Source organism: Schistocerca nitens, chromosome 2 (assembly GCF_023898315.1).
Source record: "Schistocerca nitens isolate TAMUIC-IGC-003100 chromosome 2, iqSchNite1.1, whole genome shotgun sequence".
Lineage (NCBI taxonomy): Eukaryota > Metazoa > Arthropoda > Insecta > Orthoptera > Acrididae > Schistocerca > Schistocerca nitens.
The window spans coordinates 247,334,387-247,347,688 of NC_064615.1; the positions used below are offsets into that span (position 1 = coordinate 247,334,387).

Sequence of the window (13,302 nt, forward strand, 5' to 3'; positions counted from 1 at the left end):
CGTGCCTCTCGCGGCGGCTAAACCAGGCGGTCAGCAGCGCCCCCGGAGAAGTGCATCGCCGGTCAAATCGCCCATGGTCGCCGCGCACGATGCTGCCGCCTCTGTCAAGGCCACGGAAGCCATGCCTGAACGCTTGCGCACTACGACTCTCCCTAGCCCACCACGTGCATCAGCCGCCGCACGGGAAGCAGATGCCAACGCCGCTATCAAGGTCACAGAGCCCGCCCCCGGCTGCTCTCACTAGGGCACACCCGCTGGTCCCTCACAGCGGCCAGCACGTGCCTCACCTGCATTGTGCGAGGTACAGCACACCTCACATGCTTATAGCTCTAGTATTAGTGATCCTGTGGCTAGTGGCAGTTCTCTCTCCCGCCCTTTTAGTGAAGTAGATGAGGTCGGCGATACCATACCTCAGTTGCAATACTCGGCGATTGTGGACGCCTTTGAGGAGCGAATCTCGATCGCTAGGGTCGAAAACCCGGCGGGGGGTACGGCGATCCTGTTGGATTTTTAAACACGTAACTCGCTGTCCTAGAAACCGAACTCCTCAAGGTTGTCCAAAATCTGCGATATCACGCCGTTAAATGCAGTGCAATGCTCTCTATTGAGTTATCACCCCCCCCCCCCCTCTTCCCAAAGTTCAGTCTGGTGATGGAGAGACCAGCATCCATTATCTTTGGGGGGATAATGACGTGATAACGCGGAGCACATCGATAGCCGAGTGGTTTCGTATATCCACCTTGAGTGTCATACTGGGCCGGTTTTCCGAGATGGAAGTCAATGGCTCAGCTAAGGCGCTCAGCAGAATTCTACACCTGGACTTCCATATACATACCCACGATCCGTTAAATGGAGGGTCTAGCTATATCAAGCTCCCTAAAGATATAGCTAATAAGCAGGCATGCCTTAATGTCCGAAATACAAAAGATCAGGCTTGTTTTGTGTGGTCAATCCTGGCTTGTGAGAGGAATTACGATAGAAGAGATCATCCTGAAAGTCCGAGTACATACAATGTAGGTGATAATATTCATTCATGTTATAACATTCATGGTATAGACTTCCCTATTAAGATCCAGGACATACCTAAATTCGAGGCACAAAATACCGGAATATCAGTACACTTTTATGGCCTGGAGAAGAAAAGCAAGTCAGACGAGCAAGACAAGCATATCGTAGTTGGCCCCCTCCATTTGACAAAATTTGCCGGTCAGTGAGAGCTGCATGTAAATATGCTTCTCTTTTCTGAATGTGACAATTATCACTATGTCTGGATCAAGGACTTGTCCCGACTCCTTTCCTCCCAACTATCAACTAATTGTCGTATAAAACATATTTGTTTATTTCTCATCTGAACAGTTATTAGCTAAACATCTAGTAGACTGTACCTCCAAGGGTGCTGTACGTGTTATCATGCCTACCCAGGAAAACAAATTCATAAAGTTTAGCAATGCTCACCACCAGGAGCAGTGTCCGTTTGTAGTGTACGCCGACTTTGAATGCCCCCTCGCTCCTGTGACCCGCTGTGAAGGCGATCCTATGACCTCACACACTACCTTTACAGAGAAACACGTACCATATGAAGCAGCGTACCAAATTGTATCGTCATGTGACACCAACCTTAACAGATACAAATCTTACGTCGGGGATAATCCATCGATCTGGGTGCTCTCTGAGCTTGAAAAATTTTAACTGGAAGTTGATACGCTGTACAGCGGCAACGTGCCCATGACCAAAATGAAGGAGAATTAAGATTTGTATAATAACGCCACCAAGTGTCATATTTGTGGGCTGCCGTTAGACAGAAAAGCGGAAACTCCCCGTAGGGATCACTGTCATCTTACAGGGAAATTCCGCGGCGCAGCTCACAATGCATGCAATTTGAAGCACCAATTACCTGGGCACATACCAGTTTTCTTCCATAATTTAAGTGGGTATGACGCTCACTTTCTAGTTGAGCACTTGGCCGATTTCGGTTTGGAGAAAGATCAGGCGAGTGTCCTACGTGAGAGTGTTGAGAAGTATATTTCATTCTCCAAATGAATGACGCCAAGAATTACGCTGCGCTTCCTCGATACACTACGTTTTATGCAGGCACCACTACAGAAACTTGTTGATACTCTACCTCGTGGGGAAATGCATATCACTCGAGCTGCATTTCCCGATGAGGAAAAGTTTCAACTTGTGACTAGGAAAGGGGTTTTCCCATACGAGTATGTGGATAGTATGGTCAAACTCGACGAAACCAGGCTACCCGACGTAACTGCAATCTCCAGCAACCTCACAGGTGACACCATAACGAATGCTGTGAATGTCTGGCGGTAATTCAATATTTCTAATTTAGGAGAGTATACATGTCTTTACATGGACACAGACGTGCGCTTGCTTGCGGATGTTGTCTAGAAGTTCTGGAGTCTATGTATGACCACATATTCTCTGGACCCCGCCTTTTATTACACGGCACCTGGGTTGTCTTGGGACGCGATGCTCAAGAAAACGAAGTGCAGTATCGAATTATTGACCGATCCTGACATGCTTCTTTTCTTAGAGCAGGGGATCTGCGGGGGGCTCTGCCAATGTATTCATAGACACGCGAAAGCAAATAACCCGCAGATGGGTGACAGGTACAACGCATCCCTTGATTCAAGTTATATATTGTATCTCGATGTGAATAACTTATACGGGCACGCTATGATGCAATGGCTGCCGATTGGTGAGTTTACGTGGCTGTCTGAAGATGAATGCAAGGGATTAGGTGGAAAAATCAGGGGGGTATGGCCGCCGATTCTGATGTAGGGTATGTTGTGGAGGCAGAACTCACATACCCTATTAGTTTGCATGATGCGCATGCCGATTTGCCGCTGTGTCCAGAGCAACTAGTTCCGCAAGGAGGTTCCACACCAAAACTGATGACAACGCTGGGGGACAAGCAGAGGTACATCGTTCACTATCGTAACCTCCAGCAATGCCTCAGCTTGGGTATGGAGCTGGTTAAAATCAACCGGGCCATCTCCTTCAAGCAGTCCCCCTGGTTGAAGGAGTATACTGATCTGAATACGAGACAGAGAACTTCCGCGTCGTGTGACTTTGAGAAAGATTTTTATAAATTAATGAATAATTCAATTTTCGGTAAAACTATGGAGAATTTGAGGGAACGACGTGAAATTTTTATTAGAATGCAATGGGATGGGCGTTATGGCGTAAGAAAATGCATTTCCAGAGCAAATTTTAAACGGGTCACCATTTTCAATAAGAACTTTGTTGCTGTGGGGATGGCTAAAACTGCAGTAGAGTTTACTAAACCTATCTATGTGGGGATGTGCATACTAGACCTATCCAAACTCCACATGTACCGCTTTCATTATGAGTTCGCGAAAACTCATTTAGCAGATCCTAGATTACTTTATATGGATACAGATAGTTTCATCTATTGGGTGAAGAACTGCGATCCATATGAAGTAATTAGGTACCACGCCAATGAATTCGGCACATCTTCTTATGCGGCCGATAATCCTTATGGTATTGTTCCACAAAACAAGAAGGTTATCGATCTCATGAAAGATGAGTCAATTGGATTGCCGATTGTGGAGTTTTTAGGTCTTCGGTCCAAGATGTATGCATATCGCACATTGGAAGGTCCTACTCAGAGACGGGTTAAGGGGGTAGGACGCATGGCATCGCGAGCTCTGTCTATCGAAGACTATTTGCAGTGCCTACATTGTGGTGTTCGTGGTGCTGAACCGCAGTCACCGCATATGGTCCGGCAAACTAGTATTCGATCGATAGGCACGAGGTTTACACTGTGCTGCAGTTTAAAATCGGTCTGTCGCCTCATGACGATAAAAGGGTCATCTGTGATGACGGCATTGAAACTTGCCCGTACTCACTACTCACTTGTAGCAAGAGAAGGGGTGGGGGGGACTGATTGAGAGGGAGAGAGAGATAGTGAAAGAGAGAGGGGGGAGAGAGATGACGAGAGTGTCTGCAGAGTAGTAGTGTGACTCTTTTATCATAGTGTAAATACTGGATGAGAGTGTTTTCTAGTGTGTATCAGCTTGCGGACTTCCGTGTATATCTGAGTTTGTGAATGTGTGCAAGCCTGTGTTAAGTGTGTCTGTGTGTAAATATAAATATTATTTATTCTACAAAAGAAAAAAAATCATAAAAAACACAAAAAATTAAAAAAAAGAAAACTAAAAATAACATGTCCATTATAATTATCCGGGCTGTTATGCCGTGGTCGGCTGATGAATTTTGTCTCAATTCCCAACGTTTCGTCTCCGACTGCGGGAGACATCTTCAAGGGGGTCCGTAGCTCGATGGAAGGTCCAACACACCCACTGGCTCGCTACTGACTGCCGCTAAATTCCATGTCCGCGCGCTCCCGCGCCGCGGTGTGACGTCACGTGTTTTGAAAACGTCAGTGCAATTGGCCGCTGTCCGTCGCCGTCGATTGCCGTTGCCATCACCCAGTAGTGGACGGGTGGTACACATCTTCTTTAACACCGGCATCTATATACCATTTAATTTCACGCCCTCCTCCTTTCGGTTGAAATTATTTGGGTGTTTAGCGATTTCGATTGCCTCCCTGTAGAGCCTTTCGTAATATCCGCTTGTGGCCGCTAGTACTTGCATCTCCTCGAAACGAATATTGTGGTTCCCTGGCTGGAAAGCATGCTCCGCAACAGCTGATCGTTCCGTTTCTCCTCTTCTACAATTTCCCTTGTGGTTATGGATGTGGCCGACTATCAGAGTCCACAACTGGGTGATGGCAACGGCGATCGACGGCGACGGACAGCGGGCAATTGCACTGACGTTTTCAAAACACGTGACGTCACACCGCGGCGCGGAATTTAGCGGCAGTCAGTAGCGAGCCAGTGGGTGTGTTGGACCTTCCATCGACCTACGGACCCCCTTGAAGATGTCTCCCGCAGTCGGACACGAAACGTTGGGAATTGAGACAAAATTCATCAACCGACCACGGCATAACAGCCCGGATAATTATAATGGACATGATATTTTCGGCCGTGAAAGTCTACATTTTAGTAACTAAAAATAAAATTATGAAAAAAGTATTTATATATATTTGTATATATTTCTTGACGAGGATTACTAATTAATGTATATATGAGCAAAAAGATAAAATTTTAGACCTTCAATTCATCCTTTTATAATGAAGAACAAGAAAATACAATTTTACACAGTTCATATCTGCTTTGATCTGAGTAGTTGTTATAGATTTTAGTTTGTAAGTTTCACCTGTCACTAGCCATCCAGTCAGAACTAGTTTTAAGTATGTGAGTTCCACAAATTAATTTTATTATATATATATATATATATATATATATATATATATATATGTTCATTTTATTGGATCAAATGTTTATAACGATGCATATATGTTCACCTGGTTGTTGTAGTGAAAAAAAAGGATGTTTAGACGAACTTACTTGAATGAAATTGTATTTTCAATTGGTCTTTGTAGTGGAAAATGTTTTAGAGCCACTAACTTGAAGTAAAAATACGTTTGCCATTAGTTAAAAAAAAGTCTTTCCCATGGAACTTCACTAGCTATACTATTATTTACCATGTAAGATACTGTAATTAGCTTGTGATACCTCTGCTTTAGTTGTAATAAATATATATAGTTATCTCAGACACTGCTTATGAATCATGTAAAACATGTATCTGCAAAAGAGCAGAAATTTCATTTTTTACGTGAACAGAAATAATGTATCTGTAAACTCATATAATGTGAAAAAAAACTCTATGATTGTACTGATATTTCGCAAACACTGTAAAAAATTCTTAATTCGAAAATAAACTAACTTATTTTATTATAAAACAAAATTTCTAATGTTCTTATTATTTCACTCTCAATCATGACCATTCTTCTTTATTAAAAAATGATAAATATATACAAAACGCTGATAGAGCCACAGTGCACTGCAGAGATAGAGGTATAATGTTTTTACTGCTTTAAAGACAGAAACGAATTCTGGTCCTATCACTTTAAGCGGCAGACGTCTGACGAAGTCGACCCTACCACTTTCCCTCATTCAGGCCCTGTCACTTTCATCGCCGAGCAGGCGAGGTGGAAGCAGGTAAACTGACTCAGACGGCTCCAGTGGAATGCGCTTCACGCACAGTATCACCAATAAACTTACTTCTAGGATGTAGGTGTCACAGAAAAAAAACAACAAGAATTCTTACGAAGAAAAAAATTATTTATTTATTTGTGAGCCATTTTAAAAGTGATTTTACATTTTCACATGCAGACACAAAACTATTTTTTTCTTCTTCACACGTTCACTGTCTAAGTTGATGGATAGGTGGACAATCGCAGTATTCCAGGTTCTGGATAGCCGCATATTTGAAGATTCGATGCAGCCAGCCAATCTTCTCATCGCCTTTGACGTAGATTATTGTCTCCTTGTGATCAAATACTCTCAACACTTGCAGCAAACGTTTATAAGAGATGCCAGGGTCATCCCACTTAATCCCGTGATAGAATCTTGTTAGCCACATCGCGCTTCTGACTGTCTTATTGCACTTGACGTCTTTCAATGGTTTCGGCGATTCAACTCTTGTTGCAAATGTTCCTATTACTCCATCACTTTGCGTGAATGCTGTTAATGCACAGTCTTTAATTATGAAATGCCTGCACTCATCATAGTAAAATCCTTGAACGTCAGCTACGATCCTCACACCTTCAGGTAACATCATGATCTACCCTAGAGCTAGCAGAGTGCGTATTAATTTATACAACTCGTTGCACTACACCAGTGAGCGGACAGTAGTTACTGAGACGATCATGCAGAACGAGAGCATATGCCGAAGTCTGATCAGGGAAGTTTGCTGAAGATTCAGATTCAATCCAAACATCTACAGGTCCTGATTTAATTATCCCATTCTGTTTTGAGCAGTCAATCACGATTATTAGCGCTAGCTTCTTGAAACTATGTGGGCTGAGTAGGCATGCTTCATTTTCAACACCTTCGTAGTAAGATGCTCGGAATCTCGCATACATGTCAACTGCCAGACTGGATACAATGCTGTCCCACTGTAGATGTAGATTCTCGTATGGGTAGTATTCTGAATTCAGGTAGACTCTGGCGTTGGTTAACTTGCAGTGGTCAAATTCAGCTGAGTTCTTTGATACATTAGCACGCCTTTGAGTTTGAAATGCGAGTATGATGAATCGAGGTGCTTCCAGCTGCACCGATGTTTTAATAGCCCAAGTATGTGTGGACGCTGTAGGTACGACTGGGTATTCAAAAAGCTCCCATGATCGGAAAGTTAGTGGTAGTTATGTGGCGGCATTCAGAACTTTTAAGAGCTTCAAGCGCTCCTCGTCGGCAACGGTGATGTGAGGCATTTTCCATGATATGCTATTAATCTTGATCTGAACATTCTCTGCAGCTGCTTGAGAGAATAAATTCGCGTCACTTGCACTTCTCACCAAAATAAGTTCCTATTTAGCGTTGATAATTATTCGCTGCATATCCTCAAAATAACCCATAAGCATTTTTAGTGGCACGCACGCGGTAAATCGGCTTTGTCCACCCTCCCCATCCGCTGCATCTATGAACCACCCAGCATTTTCCAAACTGTTTGAATCAGAGGGTGAGGCTGAAACATATTTCATCATTTTTGTTAAATGTGCTTGAAGCGTAGGGTTTGTGTGAGTGGTATTCATGACGAATAATTCGGTCATCATAATCTACTGACTGAGTTACGTTGAGCGACGTCATTCGGCGGTTTTAAACCTACTGAAATGAGGAATTGGTAATTAAGGCGTGTTATCACCTTGCCCTTCCATTTTGCACTGACGGGTTGTGAGCTTGGTTTGTTAGCTTTATACTTTATTCCCATCTCGCCTTAGATGCAGGCGTACAATGATTTCTTCTCCTCTAAAGTTAACAAGCTGATTATTCTGGTCCACAATACGCAGTTCAAGGTAGTCCAGTGTCTGAACAGTCACCGGTAGATATATAGCGTTTGTCGGGGCTTGAACTATTTTATACCCTGTGCCGACTGTAGGAAAGAATCCGTAAATTGAGTTCAGGTATGAGTTTGTGGGAATATTACACTCAACGTGGATTGTACTCACTGGGAGTATATCTACAGCATGATCTGATGCGTAAAATTTACCTGCGTCCTTCACCAAAACACGATCCTTCGCAAAACCTAGCAGTGGACCAATTGAATGTCTCTGTGTAAAGTCGATCGTAGCACTCTCTGTCCGTATTTCAAATTTAAGGGTATTAATGTTTGCCCGTAGTTCAATACATTTTCCTGACTGTTTTAAGAGTTCATTTAAATCATCAATACCGTAGGCACCAGACTGTATCTGTAGAATCTCCTTCCGGCCGTCAATTTCAAGATGTAGTTTATTGTTGCTCTGTGTGATATTTGGAATGCTGTTATACGTCTCTAGACCAATCAGTGCAATACTCCAGTGCCCTGCACTTAAATCAATCGGCGGAAAGTAATTTGCGCGTAATACTGATCCTCGCTCTTTTAAAGTCAGAGTGTACCGACATTGCATCTGAACATCAAATGATGGCCATGTGTTCATTGACAGCTCTTTTATATATCTCGCACATGATCTGACGATGACGCATTCTAGGGGGGGTTCGCCGTCGCTGTGATGAGGAACATAGCGCATAGATGACCACACAGATATGTGTTAAAGTCCTGATATCGCCGGAAATTGTAGGAGATGCGTCTTTTGCTGGTGAAGTAGCGTTGTAATTCTTCAGGCGGCTGTAAATCGCCGAATGAATCGAAATACTGAACTGTATTCGGACTTATAACATACGCGACCCAATGGGTCCCTGGACCCCCAGCAGCATCTAAGTTTACAATCCGCACTCATTAGCCCTCCACATGATCTTCGGTAATGTATCGCGCATAAAGACCCCTCGGAATGAGCGAATGTGAAGTTTTTCGTTAACAATTTTAACTATATCTTTAGTCGTGAGCGCTCGGTCAGGTAGGATAACTAACGAACTTTTTTTTTTATTTATGGAAAGACCTAGTCCTTTCCTGTATGGTTTCAAGTAGAGACCTTTTCCGATAGCCGCTGCCTCCATAGCGCGATTATGTCTTTTGGCTTCCTCTAGTTGGGCTTGTGCATTCTGTGCGTTTTTGACCGTTTTGGCGACAGCTGCAGCCCCGCCTGTAAGCGACCCTACAGCGGACAAGGCTGCAAGGGCTGGAACGAGGAACGGGATAATTCCACCTGAAGTCTTTGGTAGTGGTAGGACCCTAGGTGGTTTAATTGAAGTCTTGTTCTTCTTCTTGTTCTTCTTGTTCCCACCGTTCAACACACGTTTTGCCGCACACATCGAAGTGAGAATACAGTTTTTCAAACAACCGGGTTTGATCTTCGCACGCAGAGCTGTTCGAGCTGCTTTCATAATTCGTTTGATATTCATCACCCCCAAGCCCAACTTAATTTTTCCACGCATTGTTTTATCAACTACGTATGCGGCAACGCGTTGACCTATTCCTAGATCTTTTCTTCGCCTTATTTGCTTGGCTTTATCTGCTAATATTCGGTCAGCGACGTGACGTGCTGGGAGATCGTTATTTGCAGCGTAAGCGAGGTCATGCTCAAGGCAGGCTTCGTCTAGTAGGTTAATACCTTTATCACCGCGTGCCAGGCGTTTCTGAAGCTTTGCTCCAGGCCCACAGAAGTTATATCCGGGAATGTGCAATTCAACAGGCAACTTGTCGAGAACACTACCTCCGCCTCTTATTATGATGTGCCTCCTATCGTGCATGGTAAGCTACTGACGTGATAGATTTCTAGGCTCTCTGTTATATACCAAATTGTCAGTGTCAATCCAACTGTTTTCTGATGATGGAAATCTTAACCATTTAAGTAGCGCTCTATTCCCGCGACGTCTTATGACGTGTTCGATGAGAAATACATCTGGTTCAGAACTCTTCTGCAATTCTTCAGTGTAAAAGCATCCTGCAATTTCCTCACCCTTGCCATCGTTTAAGATATATCTCTTAGGGTTCGTTCTCTGCACTTTGGATACTGTGAATACCTCGGCGGACCAGTTTGGTAAGCACGCTTTCTCGAACGCTGTCTTGTGTTTTGAAATACGTACTAAGTCGCCTATATTGAACCTCTGTTTGCGAGGGTCCAGCATTTTAATCCGGAAATATACTGTTTCCATGAGTGAGTTATCGCGAACATCGATCGGTCTCATTTTTATTGTACTATGTTTGGTTCGATTATACTTTACAATTATCTGTGGGAGGAAAGCTACCCACTTGTACGAACCGCGAAGATTAAAATGCATCCACATTTGAGCTTTGACTGTTCTTATCAATCTCGACGATACTAGCTTTAAGGTGGGTAAACGTGGAGTAGTGGTGTATGCCATAACGTTCCATCATAGTTTTGAAATGTTCATTGTAAAACTCTCCACCGTGATCGGCTTGAAGATTGGCTGGGCATCGATTCGTTCCTGTCTGCAGCAAACGCTCAAACACCACAGCAACATCTGTACCGGTTTTCGTTTTCACAGGTGATGCCCATGCGAATTTAGAGCATGTATTAATAACCATTAAAATGCATTTGAATCCATTATTATGAGGTGAATATCGCCTCATATCTACAAGACCAGCTTGCCACAAGTCATCCAGTCCTTTAATCATGACATGCCTACGAGGGTATGTTTTGCGTGCCGGATTGTGTAGTTCTCGAATCACGGTCTCCATACTTATTCGATGATACCTCTCTCTCGAAGCTCGGAGATTATGGATACAACCTCATTCGAATGAGCTGTATTGCCCGCAGGAGCCGAAGCCATCAACAGTCGAAGTCTGTCTATTAGTTCATCTGGGTCATCGTAATATACTGTATATACTGCAGGACTTGATCGCTCATTCCTTTATCCTGAAAGTCTACACCCTCACCGATGCTTTTAGCTTGCTCATTGAGTAAAGGTTGTATAATGGTAGTGTATTTAGAGTTTTCAGGCTTTTTCAGTGTTCCGTCTGGATTTTTATACAGATCAGTCAAGTTAAGTATCTCCCGATAGACTTTGCGATCATCGACAGAGTATTTTAAGTTTTTTGATGGCCTTAGGAAGATTAGGTTCATTAAGCCAGGTGTTCTTTTAAACTCTGTATCCCCGATGCAATTGTGCTATCGGATAAAGTTATAGTTTGAGAGCTTAGCATGTACGGTTTCGCCCAGCTGACACCAAATGTTCTATCTATCTTAACGGTCGGACACTGGTTGGTGAATTCTGCGATTGGGTCATTATTATGCACAGCTATCTTGGTGATAGATTCGGTAACAGGTTTAAAAGTTTCGTTTAGTGTTTGCTCACGATCTATATGTTCCAACTTCAGCAAATGTAATTTCTCTCGAACTGCTTTGCGCGCCTGAATGACTTTATGCTTTGTCGACATCTCGAAGGATACTAATCAGAGTTCTGAATATCATGTGGTTTTATATAAGCTTTGTTGTACTTTTTCTTCTCCTTTTCTCCTACACCACCTTCTTCAATAACAACGGCCTCGGCTTCTATCTTGCCCTCAGTTGCGCTAATTCTGTTCTCTATCCGGTTTTGGTTAATGGCAAGAAGTTTCTGGGTGTCCTTTAATTCCCTTGCAACTTTAACTAGTCTGGACTCAAGATTTTTCAATTTGATATCGGTGTACATTCGGGCATTCTGCATTTGCACACCTAATCTCTCAGACTGAGCGTCCGCCATGCGTGCGAATTTGTCCATGGTTAAGTGTTAACTGATGGGATAAGCTATTTTCGTACGTTTATATATGGAGAAAGTCTTGGAAGTTCCAGCTTTACCTACCGTCATTCAGTTTACGGGTTTTATCAATAACGAGAAAGCCGTATTGTGAGTGGTTTCAGCATCAGCACAAATTCATTGTATGACATGTCGGTCCCTACGTGAGCATGGTAAATGTGCTTTAAATTGAGGCTGTCTTGTTTGAATGCTATAATGAGATTTGCGTTGTCCCTCACCAGCTGTTTTGGGAACCTTGAATACGTCTGACTCAGATAAAATACATCAAAACCCGTATGACGGCCAAAGCAGAAATATTTACGGATTTGATTTTGCTTTTTAACAGCGACATCGTCAAATATGAAGGCAATGTTAGGCTTTACCTCTTCAGGTGGGGGGACGTCGTCGCTTTCACTGAAGGCTCTGTACGTTACACCGTCTACTCGATCTACTATTTTCTTCAGTAACTGTTACTTGGGCTGAAAGAGTGTTTTGGAGAAGACGAAAAGGTGCTCGAAGCGGACTCCGTCTATGTGCGTTAACAGAGCCATGAGGACATTTGTCTTACCACAGCTGGATGGACCTACAATTATAGCTCGTATGCTGTCAGGAAGGAGTGGTCTTCTGGTCTTGGTCATCATCACAGTACCAGTCACCTACAAAAAAGCCCTTGAGGCGAGGGTGTTTCACCCAGCCCACCATGATACCTACTGTGGTAGGTCAAGGTGTGGAATACGCTTTTATAAGATGAAAAATATGTGTTTGTGTGTAGTCACTATAGCGCAGTCACCTTACCAACTGAGCTACAACGGCTACACAATAGAATGAACTCCAGGTGGTATATTTAAAGGGAAGGCTATCATATAGATTAACGTAGGTGACATTTTGTCTTGACAAATAAAAAATACAATCACGAATTTTATATTATAAAATATTATATGTTCTTATTAACATATTTACAAATATGATCAGCATGAGAAAAAATCAGTACATTCTTTTTTAAGCGGTGCAGCAGAAGTACAGTATTTGGAAAATAGCTGCTTCTTGTATGCTTGAAATTCAGCACGTATATCTCGTAATGTTATGGGTCAAATACAATAGTCCGGTATTCTGTCAGTAAATTTGAGTTCGACGTTTTCAACACTTATTCGAGGAATAGCACAAGACTTGGGCACTGGTGTTATACACACACTAAAACAATGTCCTATATCATCTATGTGGATGCTACATGTGTGATGCCAGTTAATGATGTCGGTGTATACTGCCTGAGCATATGGGCACCATCTATTTAGTCTCTCTATCGTACTAGTTAGAGCCATGTCTAAATTAAACAAACTATGCATGGGGCGAAGCATGAAAATACTATAACCGTCAGCACTTTTATTTTTAGTGTAGCACAAAATCAAATAGGGGTAATGCAGGAGTAGGTTTAATAATGAATAAAAAAAATAGGAGTGCGGGTTAGCTACTACAAACAGCATAGTGAACGCATTATTGTGGCCAAGATAGACACAAAGCCCATGCC

At 42.9% G+C, this 13,302-nt stretch overlaps 1 protein-coding gene across 1 annotated transcript in view; it reads right to left on the bottom strand.

Annotated features, from left to right (window-relative positions):
- Positions 1-240: 240 nt before the first annotated feature.
- Positions 241-13,302, bottom strand: part of LOC126234951 (nuclear receptor subfamily 2 group E member 1-like) — a 104,654-nt gene continuing 91,592 nt past the window's right edge. The window contains exon 5 of the mRNA XM_049943690.1: positions 241-287. Within this exon, the coding sequence (XP_049799647.1) occupies positions 241-287 (47 nt within the window). The remainder of the gene's footprint in view (positions 288-13,302) is intronic.